Source organism: Bubalus bubalis, chromosome 18, assembly GCF_019923935.1.
Source record: "Bubalus bubalis isolate 160015118507 breed Murrah chromosome 18, NDDB_SH_1, whole genome shotgun sequence".
Lineage (NCBI taxonomy): Eukaryota > Metazoa > Chordata > Mammalia > Artiodactyla > Bovidae > Bubalus > Bubalus bubalis.
The window spans coordinates 50,456,792-50,475,745 of record NC_059174.1 but is presented as its reverse complement, the minus strand read 5'-3'; the positions used below and the strand labels follow the sequence as shown (position 1 = coordinate 50,475,745).

General features: G+C 55.9%; 1 protein-coding gene and 1 long non-coding RNA gene across 11 annotated transcripts in view; one reads left to right on the top strand and one right to left on the bottom strand.

The window, feature by feature from the left end:
* The window catches only part of POU2F2 (POU class 2 homeobox 2), a 79,052-nt gene that overhangs the window by 32,950 nt on the left and 27,148 nt on the right, over positions 1-18,954 (bottom strand). For 8 of the 10 annotated variants that reach the window (XM_044931316.2, XM_025269183.3, XM_006041252.4 and 5 more), the window contains exon 1: positions 1,134-1,262. The exons of 1 other annotated variant lie outside the window; for it this stretch is intronic. In XM_044931316.2, coding sequence (XP_044787251.1) covers positions 1,134-1,200 — 67 coding nt within the window. In that variant the 5' untranslated portion in view covers positions 1,201-1,262. Of the gene's footprint in view, positions 1-1,133; positions 1,263-18,954 lie in introns of those variants that run through there. One more of the 10 variants, XM_044931314.2, reaches the window with a different exon arrangement.
* Positions 1,215-7,546, top strand: LOC112580308. Its single transcript, XR_003104674.3, has 3 exons — positions 1,215-1,349; positions 1,635-1,773; positions 6,023-7,546. It is a non-coding gene; the product is annotated as an uncharacterized LOC112580308 (long non-coding RNA).

Here is an 18,954-nt window from a genome sequence, read left to right as displayed (position 1 = left end):
GCCCAGTGCCCTGTGCCTCCTGCATCCCAGCTCTCACCCGTCTGCCTGTGCTTCCTCCCTTATCTGGTGACAGGTCTGTCTCCGTTCCTGAACCAGGCACTCCAGGAAGACAGACCCAGAACTGCCTTCTTCAGTAGTATTTCCATCATCCAGCACAGAACTGCTCCGTAAATACGTGTTGATGATGGATCACAGGACACCCGCAAAAGCTGATGCACACAGACGCAGGCCAAACCAAGATTCAGCCCCACAGACACCCACAAATGGGACACATCCCCACGGTCAGAACTATAGGGCCGCAAACAATACACCCTTGAAGTATGGACACTGGCCATGGTCCAGGCCCCACTATTACTGTATTACCTCACTTAACTCTCCCATCCGCACTGCCTAGAGCATCATTATGCAGAGATGGACATGTTATGCCAAATGAGTCAACATGTACAAGTCACTTTGTACAGCCCTTGGCGGACAGTGTTCGCTCAGTCCGCTGACACTTGGTAAGCGAGGCGGTTCATAAACACACAAACGTATCATAAATTTTCAGGGGTGATGAGTACCATGAAGAAAAGACAGAACAGGGTGAGGGGCCCGAGAGTGACGGGACTGGCTGCCCGTTTAGATGGGGAAAGCAGGGGAGGCCACCCGAGAAGGGGACATCGGAGGTGAATGAAGTGAGGAAGTAAATCAAGAGAGCCTTGCCAAGGCTATCCCACAGTGCCGCACACACAGCCCCTTGCACACGCACACCTAACAGTCATATATAGAAAACGCAGAACCACTGTTCACAAGCGCGTACACAGAGGTCCAGCCTCCAGGCAGTCCTCTCCCAGGATCACCCACGTCGCCCACCCGCTGGTCCTGTGTAAGAGAGCAGGAGACCAACACCTGGCTCCATCCTCCTCCCCCGGACCCCTCAGGACAGGGAGCAGCAGAGGAAGAGAAGAGGGCTGAAGCCCCCCAGGGCTGATGCGAAAGGGGAGGGGAAAGAGGAGCTGGGGGTGGGGACGCAGGATGGGGAAAGGGGCAGCTGCTGAGGCACAGAGTCAGAGAGCAGAGGAGCAGCCGGAGAGGAAGGGCAGGCCGAGCCAGAACGAACCCCAGGGTGCTGCCTGTGCGCCCCGGCCCCTTACCTGGAGCCCCCATGCTGGAGTGAACCATGCTGCCCGCCCCGCAGGGCTGGGGGAACAACTGTGTCATCTCCCCGCCCTCTCTGGGGGCCAAGCTCTCGCTGCCGGAAGTCACCCAGGGAGGAAACCACAGGGTCCGCCCCCTTCGGAAGGGAAAATACCCGTGCCCGAAGGCCCACCCCAGCCGGCAGCGGACCCCAAATCATGTTGTGTGTGTGTGTATGTGTGTTGGGGAAGTGGGGGTGGGGGGAGGTAGCGCGCAGGAAAGCTGGAAGAGCTGACTCTGCAGCTGTGCCCCCAGGAAGTGCGTCCTGCCCCTCGGCCGCCTCCACCCGGCCGGCACATCTGGAGCAGGGCTTGTGGGTCTGGGAGAGAAGGTGGACCCAGAACACGACACTAAAACACTGGCTAGGAGTTTGGGGCGGGCCTTTCCCAATGCTAGGCCCTGCCTATCACACCTGACAGGCATCATCTCTGAAGGTGCTATTTGCCCCCATTTTACAGACAAAGACTGAGGACCAGAGAAGTGAGGTGGCCTCTCTAAGGGCTCAGAGGCAAGAAGCGTTGAAGCCAAGAAGCAGGGCAGGAGGAGGCTTCCGCAGACTGTGGCCAACGGGGAACCCAGCCGCGCCTCTGCCCGCAGGTGAGGCGTCCGCGGCCACCATTGGGAGAAGAGGTACCCATGGGCAGTGGTAGGGCCGGGCCTTGCCCTGGAGCGGCAGGAGGTCCGCCAGAGGGCAAAGCAGGCGCCGGAGGTGGCTGGGGTGGAGGGAAGTACCGGGTCCCAGGGCCACGGGCTGGCCCTTCGCGCTGCGGCGCTCGCGGCCCAACGCTTCCCTCCGTGGCCGCCAGAGGGCGGCAGCGCCCAACCAATTGGCCAGAGGGCGGGGCCGACTGCGGAAGAGGCGCCCCGCCCTCCGCCCCTCCCCTTCCCCCTCCCGCCCCCGCGCGCACACCTGCGAGGGTCACACAAAGGCGCAGGACTCCCCGCGCGCGGCGGCGCAGACAAAGGCGCGGCCGAGCCCGCTGCCCTCTTCCGTCTCCCCGCGCGCGGTCCGAGGCTGCTGGGCCACCTGGTGCCTCCAAACAGCCCACCTGCTCGCTCCGGGCCCTGCAGGGCTCGCTGCGCCCCTACCCTACGCTGACGGACCCCCAGAGCACGCGCGCGCACACGACGGCTGGACTCCTGTACACACGCTCAAGTGTTTTTACACAGGGACCCCAGCACTTCACACACACGTGTGCACATCCAGACACATGGAAACACTCCTTGGTGCCCAGGCCCTGACAACAACTAACACTACCCGCGTGTGCCCAGAACCCTCTGCTCTGTCATGCGGGCACACGGGCACGGCTATACAAGTGTACCCAGGCATACTTCCCGGCCATGTGTGCCCACGTTCACACCCATGCACACTCATGCAGGTTAGTGTGAGTGCCTTCAAGAGTGCCTTTCTGCCTGTACACAGGCCCTGTGCAGCCCAGACACGCCCAGGCAGGCAGGCCCACTCCATGAGAATGATGGTGGTCCTTAAATCTGCACAGAGGGGACAGTGGCCCCACCAACTACACTCATAACATTCCATATTGTGAAGGCCATTCCTCTGAGCAGATTCGGAGACCCTGCAGCATCCGCTGGCTTCACCTCAGACCTCCTGCCTCCGGGGCCCACCTCTTTGCCTCTCTCTCAGATGGCAGGATTTCTATATGGGAGGATCAGGTATCTGGTGGATGATGGCACTGGAGCCTTGTCTTGAAACTGCATTTGCCCGCTAAACTCTTTTATTTAGGATTTATGTTTTGGAAGACTTGGAAATAAGGGTAATAAGGACTTTATAGAGGGAGCAAAACCCCACCAAAACACCCCCCGTGCTCCACAGTCAACAGCATCCTTGTCAGGAGGGAGCTCCGGGGTGGTAACTCAGAGAAGGGAGAGATGCACCCTCTGTTTCTGGTGCTGCCCTCCCAGGCCTGCGGCTGAGAGGTGGAGCTGGGGACAGCCTTTCATGGCCCCCCTACCTGTGGTGGGTGAAATCACCCCACCCCTCTTGCCTCTCAAGCTGACTCCACTATTATCGCCTCTGGCAGACCAGAATTAAGTCCCTGAGCTGGAATTGAGGCATCTTGAAGAAGGATGGGCCTGAGACTTCCACCTGCCCAGGAGAAGACAAGAGGGGCTGAGTTAGGGGCACGCTGGGTGGGCAGGGCCTGGCAGCCAGGAACGGGGAGGCCCAGGCACGGGAGATGGTGGCTGTTTAGCTGGAGACGAGGCCTCAGGCCAAGTTGAGCCAGGCAGGTAGGCCCTGGGAGCTGGGGAGCAGCGGGGGCTACTGGGGGTGCAGGGAGCCTCGGAGGGAGGCGGCGCAGGGGAGACCAGGCTGGGCTCAGGGCTGAGCGGTAATTAAAGGAGACGTAGGGGGCTCCCCAGGGCCAGCGGGGCTGGTAACTGACACGCGGGCCCCATTGCTCCGCTCATATTTCTCACCGGATCGATACGTTTGACTCCCGACAAGACAATAATCGCTTGTACGCGGCCGGCGAGTCGATCAAATACATTATTAGAGCGAGGTCCCCTGGGGGCCCGGCGGGGAGTGGTGGGGGGAGCAGCCAGCCCACCGGGGACAGCAGAGTGAGATTCTTCACCCCTCAGGGGCCCCAACCATGGCCTCTTCTTCTCGGCTGCCCCGGGGGACCCTCTCTGTGGCTTGGCTCCCCAGCCTCTTTCTGCATCCCGCTGTGTCTGGCGACCTCTTCGCTCAGCCCCCGCCCATGTCCCTGCTCCGCGTGGGGACCCCCAGCCATGTCCCTGCTCTGCGTGGGTACCCGAGCAGGGTTTCCTTGAAGTGCTGCCTCATCTCTGGGGCTGTAGCATGTCGGAGCTCAGAGAGGGACCCAGGTTGGCAGGAGACAAGGAGACCGGGTTGCCTATGAGTTGACAGCCGAGCCAGAAGGTAAGCTCGGGTCTGAGATTCATCGATATTAACCTCCCTTTGCATCTCAGCGTTCTGCCTTCAGCAGAGCCCAAGGAGGGCCGCCTCTGCATGGTGAGGCGGGTCGGTGGGGGGACAGTCAGGGAAAGCTGACTTAGGAACCCAGACACAGAGGAAAGCAGAATGAGGGGTGGCAGACAGACACATACACTGAAGTATGTCTGGCTGGTCCTGCTGCAGGGTCGTGCAATCCTCCCAGTTAGGCCCCCGATACTCTGGAATCAAACCCCGCCTGCCCCCTCACCCCGGGCACTGCCTGTCCACCTCTTCCTGACTTCTGGGCTCAAGCCTTCGTTTCCTGTTTACACACCTCCTTCATTCTCAGCCTTGCATTCAGAGCTGCACAAAAACAGACAGTAAGTCAGATCTGGCCTGTGGGCCATAGTTTGCCAACCCCAGGCTGAGACCATTTACCTGCAGTATAATCAGTGATATTTGTTTGATGTATTTAATTGCTAAGTCATGTCCAAGTCTTTCTGTGACCCCATGGACTATAACCCTCCAGGTTCCTCTGTCCATGGAATTTTCCAGGCAAGATTACTGGAGTGGGTTGCCATTTCCTTCTCCAGGGGATCTTTCTGACCCAGGGATTGAACCCATGTCTCAAGCATTGGCAGGTAGATTCTTTACCACTGTGCCACCTGGGAAGCCCCCAAGCTTTTCCTGCGTGTTCCTTAGAGCCAAGCTGTGAGCTGGGTGCTGAGGACTTAGAAGAGAACTGGATCTGAAATCTGCCCTCAGGGAGCTCAGAGTCCAAGGGGGAGACTGGATTTGATGGGAGTTTTCTGATATTCCACAAGTGACTCAGAAAGTATCCGATAAATGCTAGTCAAAGATGAATCCCAAGACATAGACTTGAGGCTGGATTTGATGTTGTAGGTGGAAAGATTCTGAGCAGGAAGAGTCTGTATAAGAGAGGTCCTCCGGGGACTGGTGTGAGAGCAGGCTAGTGGGTAGAAGCTGGAGAAGATGACCAGAGGAGAGGCTGGGACAGTGGTCTAGACAACAGGAGAGAATGTGGCCATGAGGATGCAGATGAGAGTATGAGTTTGAGTGAGAGTCTTGAGGACTTTGGTGGACTTGCAAGCAGGCAGCTGAGCAGGGTGGATGGGTGGGTGCTCAGGCCATCACTGATGGACACTGGGAAGGGGAGCAGATTTGGGGAAGATGCTTATGTCAGTGCCGGGGATTGGGGGTTGGGGGGAGGTCAGCAAGGTCTATGGACCAGGAAGGCAGCAGATGCTGAATAAATTCACATTGACACAAATACTCCTCACGCATCTCCTGCCTACCACCAGTTTCCCAGACCCACCAGAAATCCCAGAATTCACCACACACAAAAAGAAATTAGGAAGCATCATGGCCCAAAGAAGATAAAAGTCAGAAGACCAGCAGCTCCCCATTCTGAACTTGGCCATCTGGTGGCACAGGGCCAGCCCCCTACAATCTCCGGGCCTCTGTTTCCCCACCTAAAAGTGGGAGGTGGGCTGGAGGAGCATTCTAAGACTTCTTCAAGCTGTTAACATTCTGTGGCTTGAAAGGGACAGGAACAGCAAGATGGACTGATGGCTCCATTAGCAGCCACGTTCACACAGCTGGCCTGGGTGGACCCTGAGTCTCTCTGACCCCAAAGCCTGCGCCAAGACTGCTGTTCTGGGCTTGCGGCTCCTTACTTGGGCTTGTACGTGTCCCAGGCTGTAGGCTGTCCCGGAACAGACCCACCGGGACATCGAAAGAGGCAGGTGCCGGGCCCTGGGCCTCCCCTGAGGAGGCTCTGCCCTGGGCACAGGAGCCCCCCCACCCCACCCCTAGGCTGCAGACTCTGCTCCAGCCCAGACCTCCTGCTCACCAGCACCAGCACCAGCACTGACTGCAGGCTGATGGCTCTTTCCTTCCTCCCAGCCCAGGGAGCTGTCCAAAGGCTGAAATGCAAGGGCCCTCGGAGTAGTCCAGAAGCCCTCCAGTAGTAACCCTGCTGCTGTCTCCAGGAAAGCCCGGCCTGCTCACCATGGATGGCCTCCAGGCACCCGCGGGACTTCACTTCTCCTAATGAGAGCACTGTGTGCCTGCCACACCAGAGAAAGCCAAGTCTGTTCCCACTTGGGGCCTCTGACCTTGCCGACCCCTCCCCTAGGACGCTGTTCCCCATCTCTTCCCTTTCCTCTGACCCTTCAGGACTTAGCTCAAAGGCCGCCTCCTCCCAGAAGCCCTCCCTCGGCCACTCTCCACTCCAGCTATTGCTCAGTTGCTAAGTCGTGTCCGACTCTGCGACCCCATGGACTGCAGCACGCCAGGCTTCCCTGTCCGTCACTGTCGGCCGGCGTCTGCTCGGGCTCACACCCCTCGAGCCAGTGGCCAGTGTTGTTCTCTTTGTAGTGCTGTCTGCAGCTCAGGCGCTGTCACCTTGCCTTACTGTTTCCCCCTCTGAAATGTAAGCTCTCTGAAAGCAGGTGGTTTTTTTGGTCTTGTTTTCTGCGGTATTCCTTTCTGAAAGGGACACACCACGCGCTTAGATGCTATTTGTTGAATGAATGGATTCTTCCAGGCTCCCACAGCCCACAGAATGAAATCCAGGGCTGGCTTTCCAAGCTCAAGTGGACATGGGCCTCTGCCAATCTCCATGGGCAAATCGCCTTCAGAGCTCACCTTCTTCCTCTGGGTTCGGCAACTTGGGGTTCCCTATGTACCCATCCTCCGAGCTTCCTGTGTTCATTGGGCAAATTCTACTGGCCTCTACAGCCTCAGCTCAAATCTCTCCTCTCTGGAAGCTGTCTCTGACTCCATGGGAGGCCTACTTAATAGTGATGGCCTCAGTCTTCCCACAGTTCAGGCATCTTGGGCTTAGCACTAATCGTACTGCATTGAAATTACTTCCCAATGAGGCTGCCCTCACAGGCAGGGCTGGAGGGCAGGGTGGGGTTTCATTCATTTTTGTAGAATGGAGTCCAGCACTGGTCTGCAGATAAGCCCCGTTGAATGAGGACACCTGCCCCGCAGACTGACACTTTGTAGAGCTGGATGTAAGCACTAGCGCTTCCCAGGTGGAGCTAGTGGTAAAGAGCCCAGCTGCCAGTGCAGGAGACATAGAGATGCGGGTTAGGAAATGGCAGCCCACTCCAGCATTCTTGCCTGGAGAACCTCAGGGACAGAGGAGCCTGGCGGGTTACAGTCCACAGGGTTGCAAAGAGTTGGACACGACAAGCAACTTAGCATGGAAGCACTGATCTGGGAGTCGAACATTTGAAAGCCTGGAAACTGGTCTTTCCATTCACTTGCTGTATGACCCTGGGCAGGTGATTTCACCTCTCTGAGCCTCTGAGGATTCTCATCTTTGAAAAGGGGGCAGTAACATGGGCTGATCAGTAGTAAAGAATTCACCTATCAAAGCAGGAGATGCATGAGACCCAAGTTCGGATCCCTGGGTCAGGAAGATCCCCTGGAGAAGGAAATGGTAAACCACTCCAGTATTCTTACCTGGGAAATCCCATGGACAGAGGAGCGTGGCAGGTTACAGTCCGTGGGACAGCAGAGTCAGACAAGACTGAGCACGCATGCAACGTGGGCTGACAGGAACTTCATTCATCTTTTTTTTTGTTTGTTTTTAACGGTTTCTTGTGCTATAGAGTAGGACTTGTTATCATTAATCTTAAATATAATACTGATTACCATGCACAAGGAGTTCAGAAAGTTCAGTGTTTATCACACCAAAGTTTGAAATAGAGAAAATCAGAAATAACATAGAATGCTACCATAGGACAGTGGCTAAATAAAGCGTGGCATATTCATACTCAGGAACAGTATGTGATCATGAGAGATGATGGAACTGATCTATGAATAGGACACGGAAAGTTCTCCAAGACTCTGCTGAATGCAAAGACAAGGTGCAGAATGATTGACACAACTTAACATTACTGATATAAATCACATACCAAAACCTCTATGTGTTTTCTTTGGGTGTGCAGGTATTGACAAATGCAGAGAAAAGGCCCAAAGGGTAACTAATCAGCTAATGACAACTACCTCTGGTGAGTGGACCAGCAGTGGGCAAGCACACGAGTGTGTCCCCGTGTGTGTGCAGGCTCAGTCGTGTCTGACTCTTTACAGCCCCGTGAACTGCAGCCCCCAGGCGCCTGTGTCCATGGGATTCTCCAGGCAAGAATACTGGAGTGGGTTGCCATTTCCTCCTCCAGGGGATCTTCCTGACCCAGGGACCGAACCCACGTCTTTTGTGTCTCCTGTGTTGGAAGATGGGTTCTTCACCACTGAGCAACCTGGGAAGCCCCCTGGGAAAGCAGAGTGGACTCAAATGGGATTTTTTAAAGATTTTTTTTTTATATAGAACATTTTCAAAGTTTTTACTGAATTTGTTACAGTATTGCTTCTGTTTTATGTTTTGGGTTTTTTTTTTTTTTTTTTTTTTTTTTGGCCACAAGGCATGTGGGATTTTAGATCCCCAACCAGGGATGGAACCCCCATCCCCTGCATTGGAAGGTGAAGTCTTAACCACTGGACCACCAGGTAAGTCCCTCAAATGAGGTTTTAACCTTTTCTGCTATGGTTTTGGTTTTTATAATGAGATTGTATTCATTTTTGAATTAACATTAGTCTATGAGCTATAGGTAGCAAACTACAAAGTGAAACAAAGGGCTGATGTCCCCCACAGTGAGGAAAGTGGTCACCTTCAGCAGGGAGGGAGGGACAGGGCAGGGGCGGATCCTGGGCTCTGGCTGCCTCCTGTATACAAACCTCGGTGGCAACCCCACAGACGTCCACTTGATAAAGATGGACTCAACTGTGCATTGATAACTCTCTCAAATAAGCGTGCTTCCTGCAGGCAGGGCCAATTCCCACTCATTTTGGTATCATCTGCTCTGCACCCCCAGTTCACTGCCCAGAAGCAGATGTTAATAAAAGGCCAGATTCGGTAGCGTGCACCCTAGGCTGCTAGAGCTCCAAGGGGCCAAGGCTGCTGTCCAGGGTACTAAAGTCCAAAGCCTGGGAAGCCTCAGGGAGGCTGGCCAACGAAGACAGCTTCCAGACCCAATATCCTAATTGGCCCCTCTGCGACCCGGCTCCTGCTCGCCTCTAACACATCACCTTCCATTGCTCCCCAGGCCTTCCCAGGTGGCGCTAGTGGTAAAAAAAAACCTGCCTGCCAATGCAAAGGACATAAGAGACGTGGGTTCAATTCTTGGGTTGCAAAGATCCCCTGAAGGAGGGCATGGCAAACCACTCCAGTATTCTTGCCTGGAGAATCCCATGGAACAGAGCCTGGTGGGCTACAGTCCATGGGGTTGCAAGGAGTCAGATACGACCAAAGAGACTGAGCACGCTCGTGCACACACCCGTTGCCCCTCGCCATTCGCTCACGTCCTCCAGGCTGAAGCTCCCATGTGCCTCAGGACCTTTGCTCTCTCTCCCTGCCGGCTGGTGCTGTCTTTGCCCAGGTATGGCAGTGGAGCATGCCCTCACTTGTTCCAGGAGTCCACTGACACATCCTCTCCACAGAGAAGTCTTTTTGATCATCCCAACCCACACAGCCTTTCCCCTCCTCATCACTCTCCATATTTCACTGGCTATCGTTTTCTTCCAGCACTTGTCACTGACATTCGAGTTTCTGTGTGTTCACGTGCTTGTTCATCATCCATCTCCACCCACTTGAATGTTCACGCTGGGAGGACAGGGAGCAGGTCTGCTCTGTTCGGTTTCACCCTCCTATATAAAAGGGCCTCAGGTGCACAAAATGGCATTAATCACAACCCGTGGTTCATGGATTTCTCCCATCACTGGGATGGGCAGAGCCCTCTTCTATTCTTTATTTGCTTGTTTATTTAATTTATATTTAATAAATTATGTGGACACATTATTATGTGTTCACGTAAAGCCACTACTCACCATATAGATTAGAACTGTGACAAGTCACACTGACTCGTGTCTGACGTGTGCACTGCTGTGTCCCTTGTACCTGCCAGCGAGGAGGATCTGTTTGCTGCAGGAATTAAGGGGCACCACGCAACAGGAAGCTCACAGGAGCGCCCGCATGGCCTCACAAGGAGGGGGAGGAGAAACCAAAGGCCATGCCCTCCCATAAGCTCCCCCCTCCTCCCTGGTGCTCCCACCCCCTCGTTCAACCTAGCCAAAGTTTCTTCAAGACAATTCAATCCTACACTGTCATGGATGGCCCACTGTGCCAGACCCTGTGCCAAGAACTGGGGACACAGAGGGACTTCCCTAGTCGTCCAGTGACTATGACTCTGAGTTCCCAATGCAGGGGACCCAAGTTCGATCCCTGGTCAGGGAACTAGATCCCACATGCCACAACTAAGAAGTCTGCATGTCACAACTAAAGGTTCTGCACGATACAACAAAGATCAAAGATCCCGCACGCTGCAACGAAGACCTGGTGCAGCCAAATAAAAAAATATTTTAAAAAGATAGAGAGTTGGTTGGTGGTTTAGTCGCTCAGTCGTGTCCGACTCTGTGATCCCACGGACTGTAGCCCGCCAGGCTCCTCCGTCCATGGGATTTACCAGGCAAGAATACCAGAGTGGGTTGTCATTTCCTTCTCCAGGGGATCTTCTCGACCCAGGGATCGAACCTGGGTCTCCCTCATTGTGGGCAGATTCGCAGATTCCTTACTGACTAAGCCACCAGGGAAGCTCGAAAGAGCTGAGGACACTGGGGTAATCAGCCTTGGCCATGCCCCTGAGCATTCTCAAACCTCCCGGTGCCCTCATCTCCCCCCACCCATCCCACCCCTTCAGGGTCCCATGATTATTGTAAGTTATAAGAGCAGCTACCGGGAGGCGCCTGTTCCAGGCAGCCCTGGGCTCTGTACATCCTGTCTTGGCATCGTCCCAGCGATCCAATAAAGCAGGTGCTGTTATTACCCCCCGCTTTTCAGAGGCACACCCTGAGGTGGACCGTAGCCTGCAGGTCAACCCCAGAGTCTGGCTCTCCTTACCACCAGGCACGCTGCCTGCGTGATCGTGTGCATGCTTCTCCCCTCAAAAATCCGGGAGGTCCTAGGCCTCCTGTATCTCTGCAAAAGTAACTGAGGATGATGGAAAAGGTGTCAACTTTGAAGTCATGTAACAAGTGGTCAGGTCCCAGCTGCAGAGTTCAGGGAGGCATTGGGGGCGGGGGCGGGGGTGTCACCTGGCCCGGGTATTATATTCACGAAGGGCCTCATTAACCGAGATGTGCATTTTTGATTTTACAGTTGGGTGCCACTGCCAAACCACATCAGCCGTAGGACGCGCTGAATTTTGTTCTAATAAATCCTGTAATGACCTTGTAAATATCAGTTAGTGTGGCACTTTGTTGTTGTTGTTGCTTGGAGCCCAGCCTGTAACTCCTTTTTGGCTTTCTTTCACTCTCAGCATCCTAGGAGGCTCAAAAACGAGAAGTGGCCTGGCCCCTCTCAGACTCTGTGGAGCCTGCTGAGTCCTTGCTGTGTGACTCCATGCAAACCACTCAACCTCTCTGTACCTCTTCCAGAACTGTGTGGTCTCTGGGCAGCATCTGCAGAGGGCCCTGCTCCACAAATATTTTAACTTGATGGAATCAGGTTGACCCAGACCCTATGAGACATACTTCCTGCCATCATGGAAGCAAACTTCGAGCTCTGGACACTTGAAAGGAAGCGAAGGATCTTGGGAGAAGGGTTTTTTGTGTGATAGTCATTTACCGGTTTACTGGCTTCCCGGGTGGTGCTAGTGGTAAAGAATTCGCCTGCCAATAAGGAGATGGAGAGACACAAATTTGATCCCTTGGTTGGGAAGATCCCCTGCAGAAGGGCATGGCAATCCACTCCAGTATTCTTGCCTGGAGAATCCCAATGGATAGAAAACCTGGCAGGCTACAGTCCTTGGGGTCGCAAAGAGCTGGACATAACTGAAGTGACTGAGCACACACACACACAAAACAACCATTTACTGAGGTGGAGGACAGCTCCTAGAAGAGCCCAGGGACAGGGAATCAAGAGTTCTGTTTTAGACGATTCAAGGTGAAACCCTGAACTACAGTTAGAAACACTTTCCATGCATCTTCTCATTGAATCTCCTCCACGCGCTCCAAGGAGAAACCATTGTCACCATGCCCATTTTACAGGTGAAAGAACTGATGCTCTGCCAGGTTGAATCATGTGCCTGGGGTCCCCCAGATGGAACCAGGAACAGCATCCAGGCAGGTGGATTCCCCTTCTTCCCCAGACCCTTGCCGGCTCTTCCCTTTAGTGTGGCAGGAAACACTGGACTTGGACCTGGGTTGGCCGCCTGAGACAGCTACATGCCTCCCACCTCTGGCCCAGCGGGGGCTCTTGCCAATATGAACCATTTCCTAAAAGCTGTCATGCTGGTGACCCACCTTGAGTCACAGCAAGGCTGGGCTGCACAATGAACCGTGTCTCTGGGCCCTGGTCCATTTTCCAGGCTCACACTTCTTCAGACCTGCTCACTCCCTGCTCACCTCCTTCCTGGAGTCTCCCCAGGGAAGCCCTCTCACTCACTTCCATGGGCGACCTCTTTCTAACCTTGGACTGCCCATCAGTGCCCAAGACACCAGGCACTTTGAGGTGTGTGTGGAGAACATCAAATGGATACACTCTGCCTCCGAGAGGCCTCCCCAGAGGAAAGCAGCCTCTCGCCTGTCTAGTGAGAGGAAATCTCAGGTGTGTGCTGGGTCAGACCCTTGCTCTGCCCAACCAGCTGTGTGACCTTGGATCAGCAACCCCACTTCTCTGAGCCTTGCCATCGGCACAGTTTCAAAGGTTCTCCCCATTGCTCCACTTGCCCGGGCCGCCACCATCTCTGGCCCTGGTGATGTCAGCAGCCTCCTTCTTGCTGGTCTCTGGGTGTCCACGCCGGACCCTGATAGTCTCATCTGCCCCCTTGTACCCAGAAAGGGTCTTTCTGAAATTTGATCAGGCTGGGTTGCCCCCTTGCTTCAGGCTTTTCAGAAACCTCTCTCCTTTGGGGAATAAACCCCAAACCCCTTAATCCAGGAATTCTCTGGTGGTCCAGAGGTTAGGACTCTGCGCTTTCACTGTCAAGGATGCGAGTTCAGTCCCTGGTCGGAGAACTATGATCCTGCAAGCCATGCGTGGCGGCCAAAACAAAAACGAAGACCTAAACCAGAAAACAAGCCCCTTAGTTCAGCCTGGAGTCCTGTGTGATCTGACCTCTGCCGACCACTCTCCCCTCTCCCCCCACCACTTTCCCCTTCTCTAAGCCTCACCACCTCCTCTGTGCTCCTCAAACCAAGCTCTTTCCGACCCCAGGCCCTTTGCATGTGCCGGTCTCTCTTCCTCAAATGCTCTCTGCCTGGTTAAATCTTATTCATCTTTCAAGGCTCAGCTTAAACGTCCTGCCCTCTCCGTGTGGGCTCCCTATTCTGTCTCTCCTTTAGGGGACTTTATCACAATTTCTGATTTTGCATTTAACCAATATTTACAGTTAAAAATCTGCCTCCTCTCTTGGTTTGTCGACTCTGTGGACGTCAACTGTGCCAGTTTTGTTCACTTCTTTATCTCCAAGGGCCTGGCACAGAGCAAGTGCTCAGACAAATGAGTCTTTTATGGGGATGAGGACCTGAGGCAGAAGACTTGAGTCTTCTGAGCCTCAGTTTCTCCTTCTGTCAAATCAATACAATAATGCCTCCCAGGACTTCCCTGGCAGTTCAGCGGTTAAGACTCCGTCCTTCTACTACAGGGCGCAAGGGCTCAGTCCCTGGTCAGGAAACTAAGACCCCCGCATGCCGTGCAATGTAGCCAAAAAGAAAAGTTATATATACCTTTTGTGTGTGTATATATATGTGTGTATACAAATATATATAATGCCTCCCTTAGATGGTAGTGGTGAGGATTCCAAGAGACAAAAAATATTGACAGTGTTTCGGGGAAAAAAAAGAGACAAGACTGGGCACGAGATGTGGTTGCTGTTTAGTCTCTAAGTCGTGTCCGACTCTTTTGCGACCCCATGGACTATGGCCCGCCAGACTCCTCTGTCTGTGGGATTTCCCAGGCAAGAATACTGGAGTGGGTTGCCATTTCCTTCTCCAGGGAATCTTCCCAAACCAGGGATCAAACCCATGTCTCCTGCTTGGCAGGCGGATTCTTTATCGCTGAGCCACCTGGGAAAATACCCTTCAAATATAAAAGCTTGAAAGAGCTGGAACCTAGAGGATGGGCCACGATCAGAGAAGAACAAGAGAGGAGGGCATGGCCATTTGTCAAGTAACCTTATCTGCCAGGCATTTTACAGCTCCTTGTTCTCTGGCTCTTAGGAGATGGTGGCTCCAACCCAGAGGAGGAAATCCAAGTTCAGAGAGGAGAAACCACCTTCCCATGGTGTCACAGCAAGTCCACGGCAGAGCTGGGACTGGAGCCCCTCACATCAAGGTCGTTACATTTACCACGCATGTGCAACAAAACCTGATCCCCTCACAGTGGTTTTTTTTTTTCCTTCTTTTGCCTGGACTGCAGGGCATGTGGGAACGTGGAACCTTAGTTCCCTGACCAGGGATTCAACCAATGGCCCCTGCCGTGGAAGCATGAAATCCTAACCACTGGGGCAGGGAGGTCCCTGCAGTGAGTTCTTGACCAACATTTGTGGGATTGGACCAATGCAGAGGGTCTGAATGGCAGTCCTGGCTCTGCTGCTCCCTGGCTGGTGATCTTGGATGAGCCACTTCCCTTCCCTGAGCCTCAGTGTCCCCATCTGCAAAATGGGAATAATGATCATGCCCCACCATCTGATGGGGATCCGGCAAGAGCCTGAAGCCCAGGTGTGTAGCACACAGTACGTGGTCCATGAGCAGCTGTTACCTGGTTGCCTTCCACGTGAGGGGACCACGTGAGCAAAGCCTGGGGGCAGATTTGGGAAATGATGAGAGGCCGGTGGGGACAAGGTCACCAGAAAGTTCCTCTCAAAGGAGGGGCATCTGGAACCGGACTCCCAAGTCTGCGCTGGCTGTAGAGGCAGGAACCAGGAAATGGTGGAGAGAGCCTTTCGATCTGCCCCTCTCCACCCTTCACCGCCTAGACCTCCCCCAACTCCTTCCAGGTTTTTCAGGCCTTCACACACCAGTCACCTGTAAGCCTCATTTCCATCTCAGGGCCCAGGCCAGGGGGGCCCAGCCTCCCTCACAGGGATCTTCCTCTCTCCTGTTAGGGAGGTTCTTTACTAGTCGGGAAACTAGCATCTGAAGATAATACCAAAGAACTCATCATGGTGAAAAGTAAGAAGTGTTTGAGGCGTAAGTGAGCACATGATGTGTGAGGAGGTGCACGCGCGCAGACATCACCCTTTACACCACACTGCCTGGTGCCACGTGCCAGAGGGACTGACAGCGAGCTCCTTCCTCCCCTTGGCAAACGGGGTTGGGGGCGAGGGGGAATGCCCTAATGTAGGCATGTGATGAAGGGCGGGGCACCGAGTGCTCAGTGGAGGCTGGCGGCTTGGCAAGGAGACTGGGGTCGTCCCGGAGTCTTCCTCCTCCCCAGAGTCCCCCACCTTCCCATGGATTCAACCCACAGGTGTCTGAACCCCTTTGCTCTTTCCCCCAACCCGCAGCCCTGGCCCCCGCTCTGCTCCGCCTCCCGGCCATCTCCCCTCCCTCCCTCCCTCTCTCCTCTGGTCTATACATGGGGCAGGTCCTTCCTCACCTCTTCACTGGCTCCACACAGATCTCCGGAACCCTTCCGTGGGAAGACCCGGATCTGGGGACAAGTGAGGCAGCCCCTGACCGCCAGAGTTGACAGGGGAGGTGGGCTGAGGTCACGCCCTGCACTGCTCCCTAAAGCACCACCCTAGTGCAGTCGACCCCCCTGCCCAGACCAAGAGTGGAAAGCCTGGCACCCGGGTTCTCTTCAGCTCGCCATCCCCGGCTGCCAGGAGAAAGGAGAGAGCAGGCCTGCAGCCTTGAGATGCCATCCGGGGGCACCTGTGTGGAGGGGTGACCATGCCCCCCAGTGGAAGGATTCGGTCCCCCACCCCGCGCCCTCCCCAGAGAACTCCAGGCCTTTGCAGCACGGGTTTTCCACAGGAGGGGCCATAAGTGCCCTCTGAGCAGCGTTTTTCAGGGGCAAACCAAGGTTCAGAGCAGGCAAGTGGCTGAAACACAGGCCGTCTCTGCAGCCCATCTCTGGAGAACCGGGTTCTCCAGTTCCATCTCTGCAGGTGTAGACAGGGCCAGCCTGTGTAGACAGGGTCAGCCTACACGCAAAGAGAAAGAGAGGGCTGAGCCCTGTTGCCTCCGCCTTCTGCTGGCTCTCCAGGACCTGGGCCTCTGTTTATTTTCTCAGCCGTGGGAGGGGAGGTAGCCCAAGAGAGACTGAAATGAGAGGGGGACGCAGGGGTCGGGTGGGACGAGAAAGGCAAAAGCAGGGAGCCGGGCAGAATAAGAGGGGTGTGGAGAGGAGCCGCTGGACTGGATGGGGAGAACAGAGAAGGTGTGTGTGCTTATATCCCCGGGGGGAGAGGCGGCAGAAAAGAGAGTCAGAGACAGAGAGATGCAGAGACAGAGACAGAGATGGGGAAAGTGGAGAGAGGGACAAAGAACGGAGAGCAGGAGGAAAGACGGCCGCGGTGGGGCCGCCAGGGCCTTCTGCAAGCTGCTTCGCCGACACCCGCTCCTCTGGCCCTCACACCGTGGTCCTGTGGGGTGTGTGCCGTTGTCCCCAGAACCTGAAGGGGCCGAGGCGGCCGTGTGTGCCAGGGGTGTCCAACTCTAGCCTGTCTCCCTGCCCACAGCGGCAGGGGCTGGATGGACCGGGGCCCACCTGGGTTCAGTGTGGAGGGAGCGAGCTGACCCTGGGGGACCATGACGGCGAGACAGGGGCAGGAGCCAGAGGGGCTGGGCCTGCGCCCCCCACCTGTTCCCTCTGCTTGCGGCTCCCTCAACCTGTGGCCACCAGCTCCCGCCTGCCTGCCCCGACAGCCTCCTGTCCGTTCTGTGCCCCCCAGGCCATTCCACCGGAGCCCACCTTTCAGCTCCCCTTTGGGTTTGGGGTCAGGGAGGGGTGCCCAGCAGCCGAGCTGGGGAGGGGGCTTGGTGGATTATTGAGCATGTACAGGACTGCGGCTGACATGGACCAGGAGGAAGAGGAGGGGGTCGCGGTGATGGACTAGGCGGATTCTGCGGTGGGGGCCAGCGGGAGAGGGGGTGGAAGAGGGCTGGGGGAGGGGTGGCGAGGAAGCGGGTTGAGGGGGGAGCAGGACCAGGCTCACATTTGGCATTCAGGGCAGCTGACAATAAAAATGCTTTATTGCCAAGAAACTGGATCGATCGGGGCTGGAGGGGGCCGGCAGGGGGGACGCGGAGGGCTCGGCGCGGAGGCCGGCGGCCGGGCCTCCGCAGCGACCAGGGCCCGAGCCGCCCTCCCCCCTGCGCCCCCCTCCCCGCCTCCTGCCCTTTCTCTCTCCTGCAGCCACCGCTTAGTTCTTATTATATTTTTTCTTATATATTTTTTCCCCCAGCTTCTCTTGCTCCTGTTATTTTTTTTTTTCTTTTAATTTTTTTTTTAAAAAAACCTTGCTGCACTCCCAAAGCCGCAGGCCGGGTGGGGGTGGGGTGGGGGCATCTGCCCGGCCAGGCCCCTACGCATAGGGTGTCCAGAGCTGCTGTCTCTGGGCTGAGCCTCGCTTTGCTTCCACAGCCCGCAGTCAAATCAGGCTCCCCTCAAGATATGGGTGCCTATCGTCCCCTGCCCCTCGTCCTAAGGGCCTCCCCCCAACCCATGACATGACACCCCCCTCTGGGGAGCTCAGGGCCCAAGCCAGGCCTTCCTCCCCTCCCCCCTACCTGGCTCCCTGCTCACTCCCAGAGCCATTTGGCTGATGGTCAGAACTGTCCGTCAAGGGGGCTCTGAGCCCCTGGGGACCCTGATGGGAGGAGGGAAGGGGAGAGGTCGAGGGTCAAGCCACGTCCCCTCAGCTCAGCTCTCTCCCCTCCCCCTCCCTAACAAAGGGAGCAGCGGCCTGTCGCTTGGGGGGGCGCCAGCCTGGAACTCGGGGAAGCAGGAAGGAGGCTGTGGGGATGGCCGTGGGCAGGAGGCGGGGTGGGGCCTGCCTGCCCCTCCGCTGCCCTCCCCCTCGGGTCAAGGCTAAGGTGATTCCTCAACCTCTCCGGGAGGCTGGGCTGGGAGGGGAGGAGGGTCTGGACAGACAAAGAGCTGGAGCCCCGGGGAGCTGGAGGCTAGGGGGCCGCACCTGGGACCCAGGCCTTCCTGGCGGAGGGTGGGGTGGCAGGCGCCCCTCCGGCCTTGGTCTCACTCTCCGGGTGGCCCTGCCTCCCGGCAGCACCAACCCCTGTGGATCCCAGAGCCAGCTTGGGGCTGGGGGGGAAACTGAGGCCGGGAAAGGAGACAGAGGCAGGGCTGGATCCGGAAGGGAGGCACAGCCCAGGGTTCTCAGCGCTGTCCCGTTAGATGGAGCCCCTACTCTTCTCCGCTTCCTGTCTAGGGAGACACCCCTCCCTTCCCGCCCTGTCAGGGGAACCCTAGATAGGGTGGGGAGCAGGTGGAAGCAGTTTCTTCAGAGGGAAGAGGAGGCTGAGGCGAGCAAGAGGCTGTTTTCTCCTCTCAGGCCGCTGAACACCGTCTGTCTCTAGCGCTGGCCTAGTACAGCTTCGAGGTGGAACTTCAAGTCAAAAAGGGCAGAAAACCAATGAGGATAGAGCCCCCTGTGCTAAAGGTGGGAGGGTTTTAGCACCCTCCTGTGCTAAAGATGGCTTCAGAAGAGGGTGTTCAGAGAGGTTCTCTGGCGTGCCCAAGATGCACACAGCAAAGAAGGAAGATCTGTAGTCCCGCCCATCCTTGTCCTAAGCCCACACTG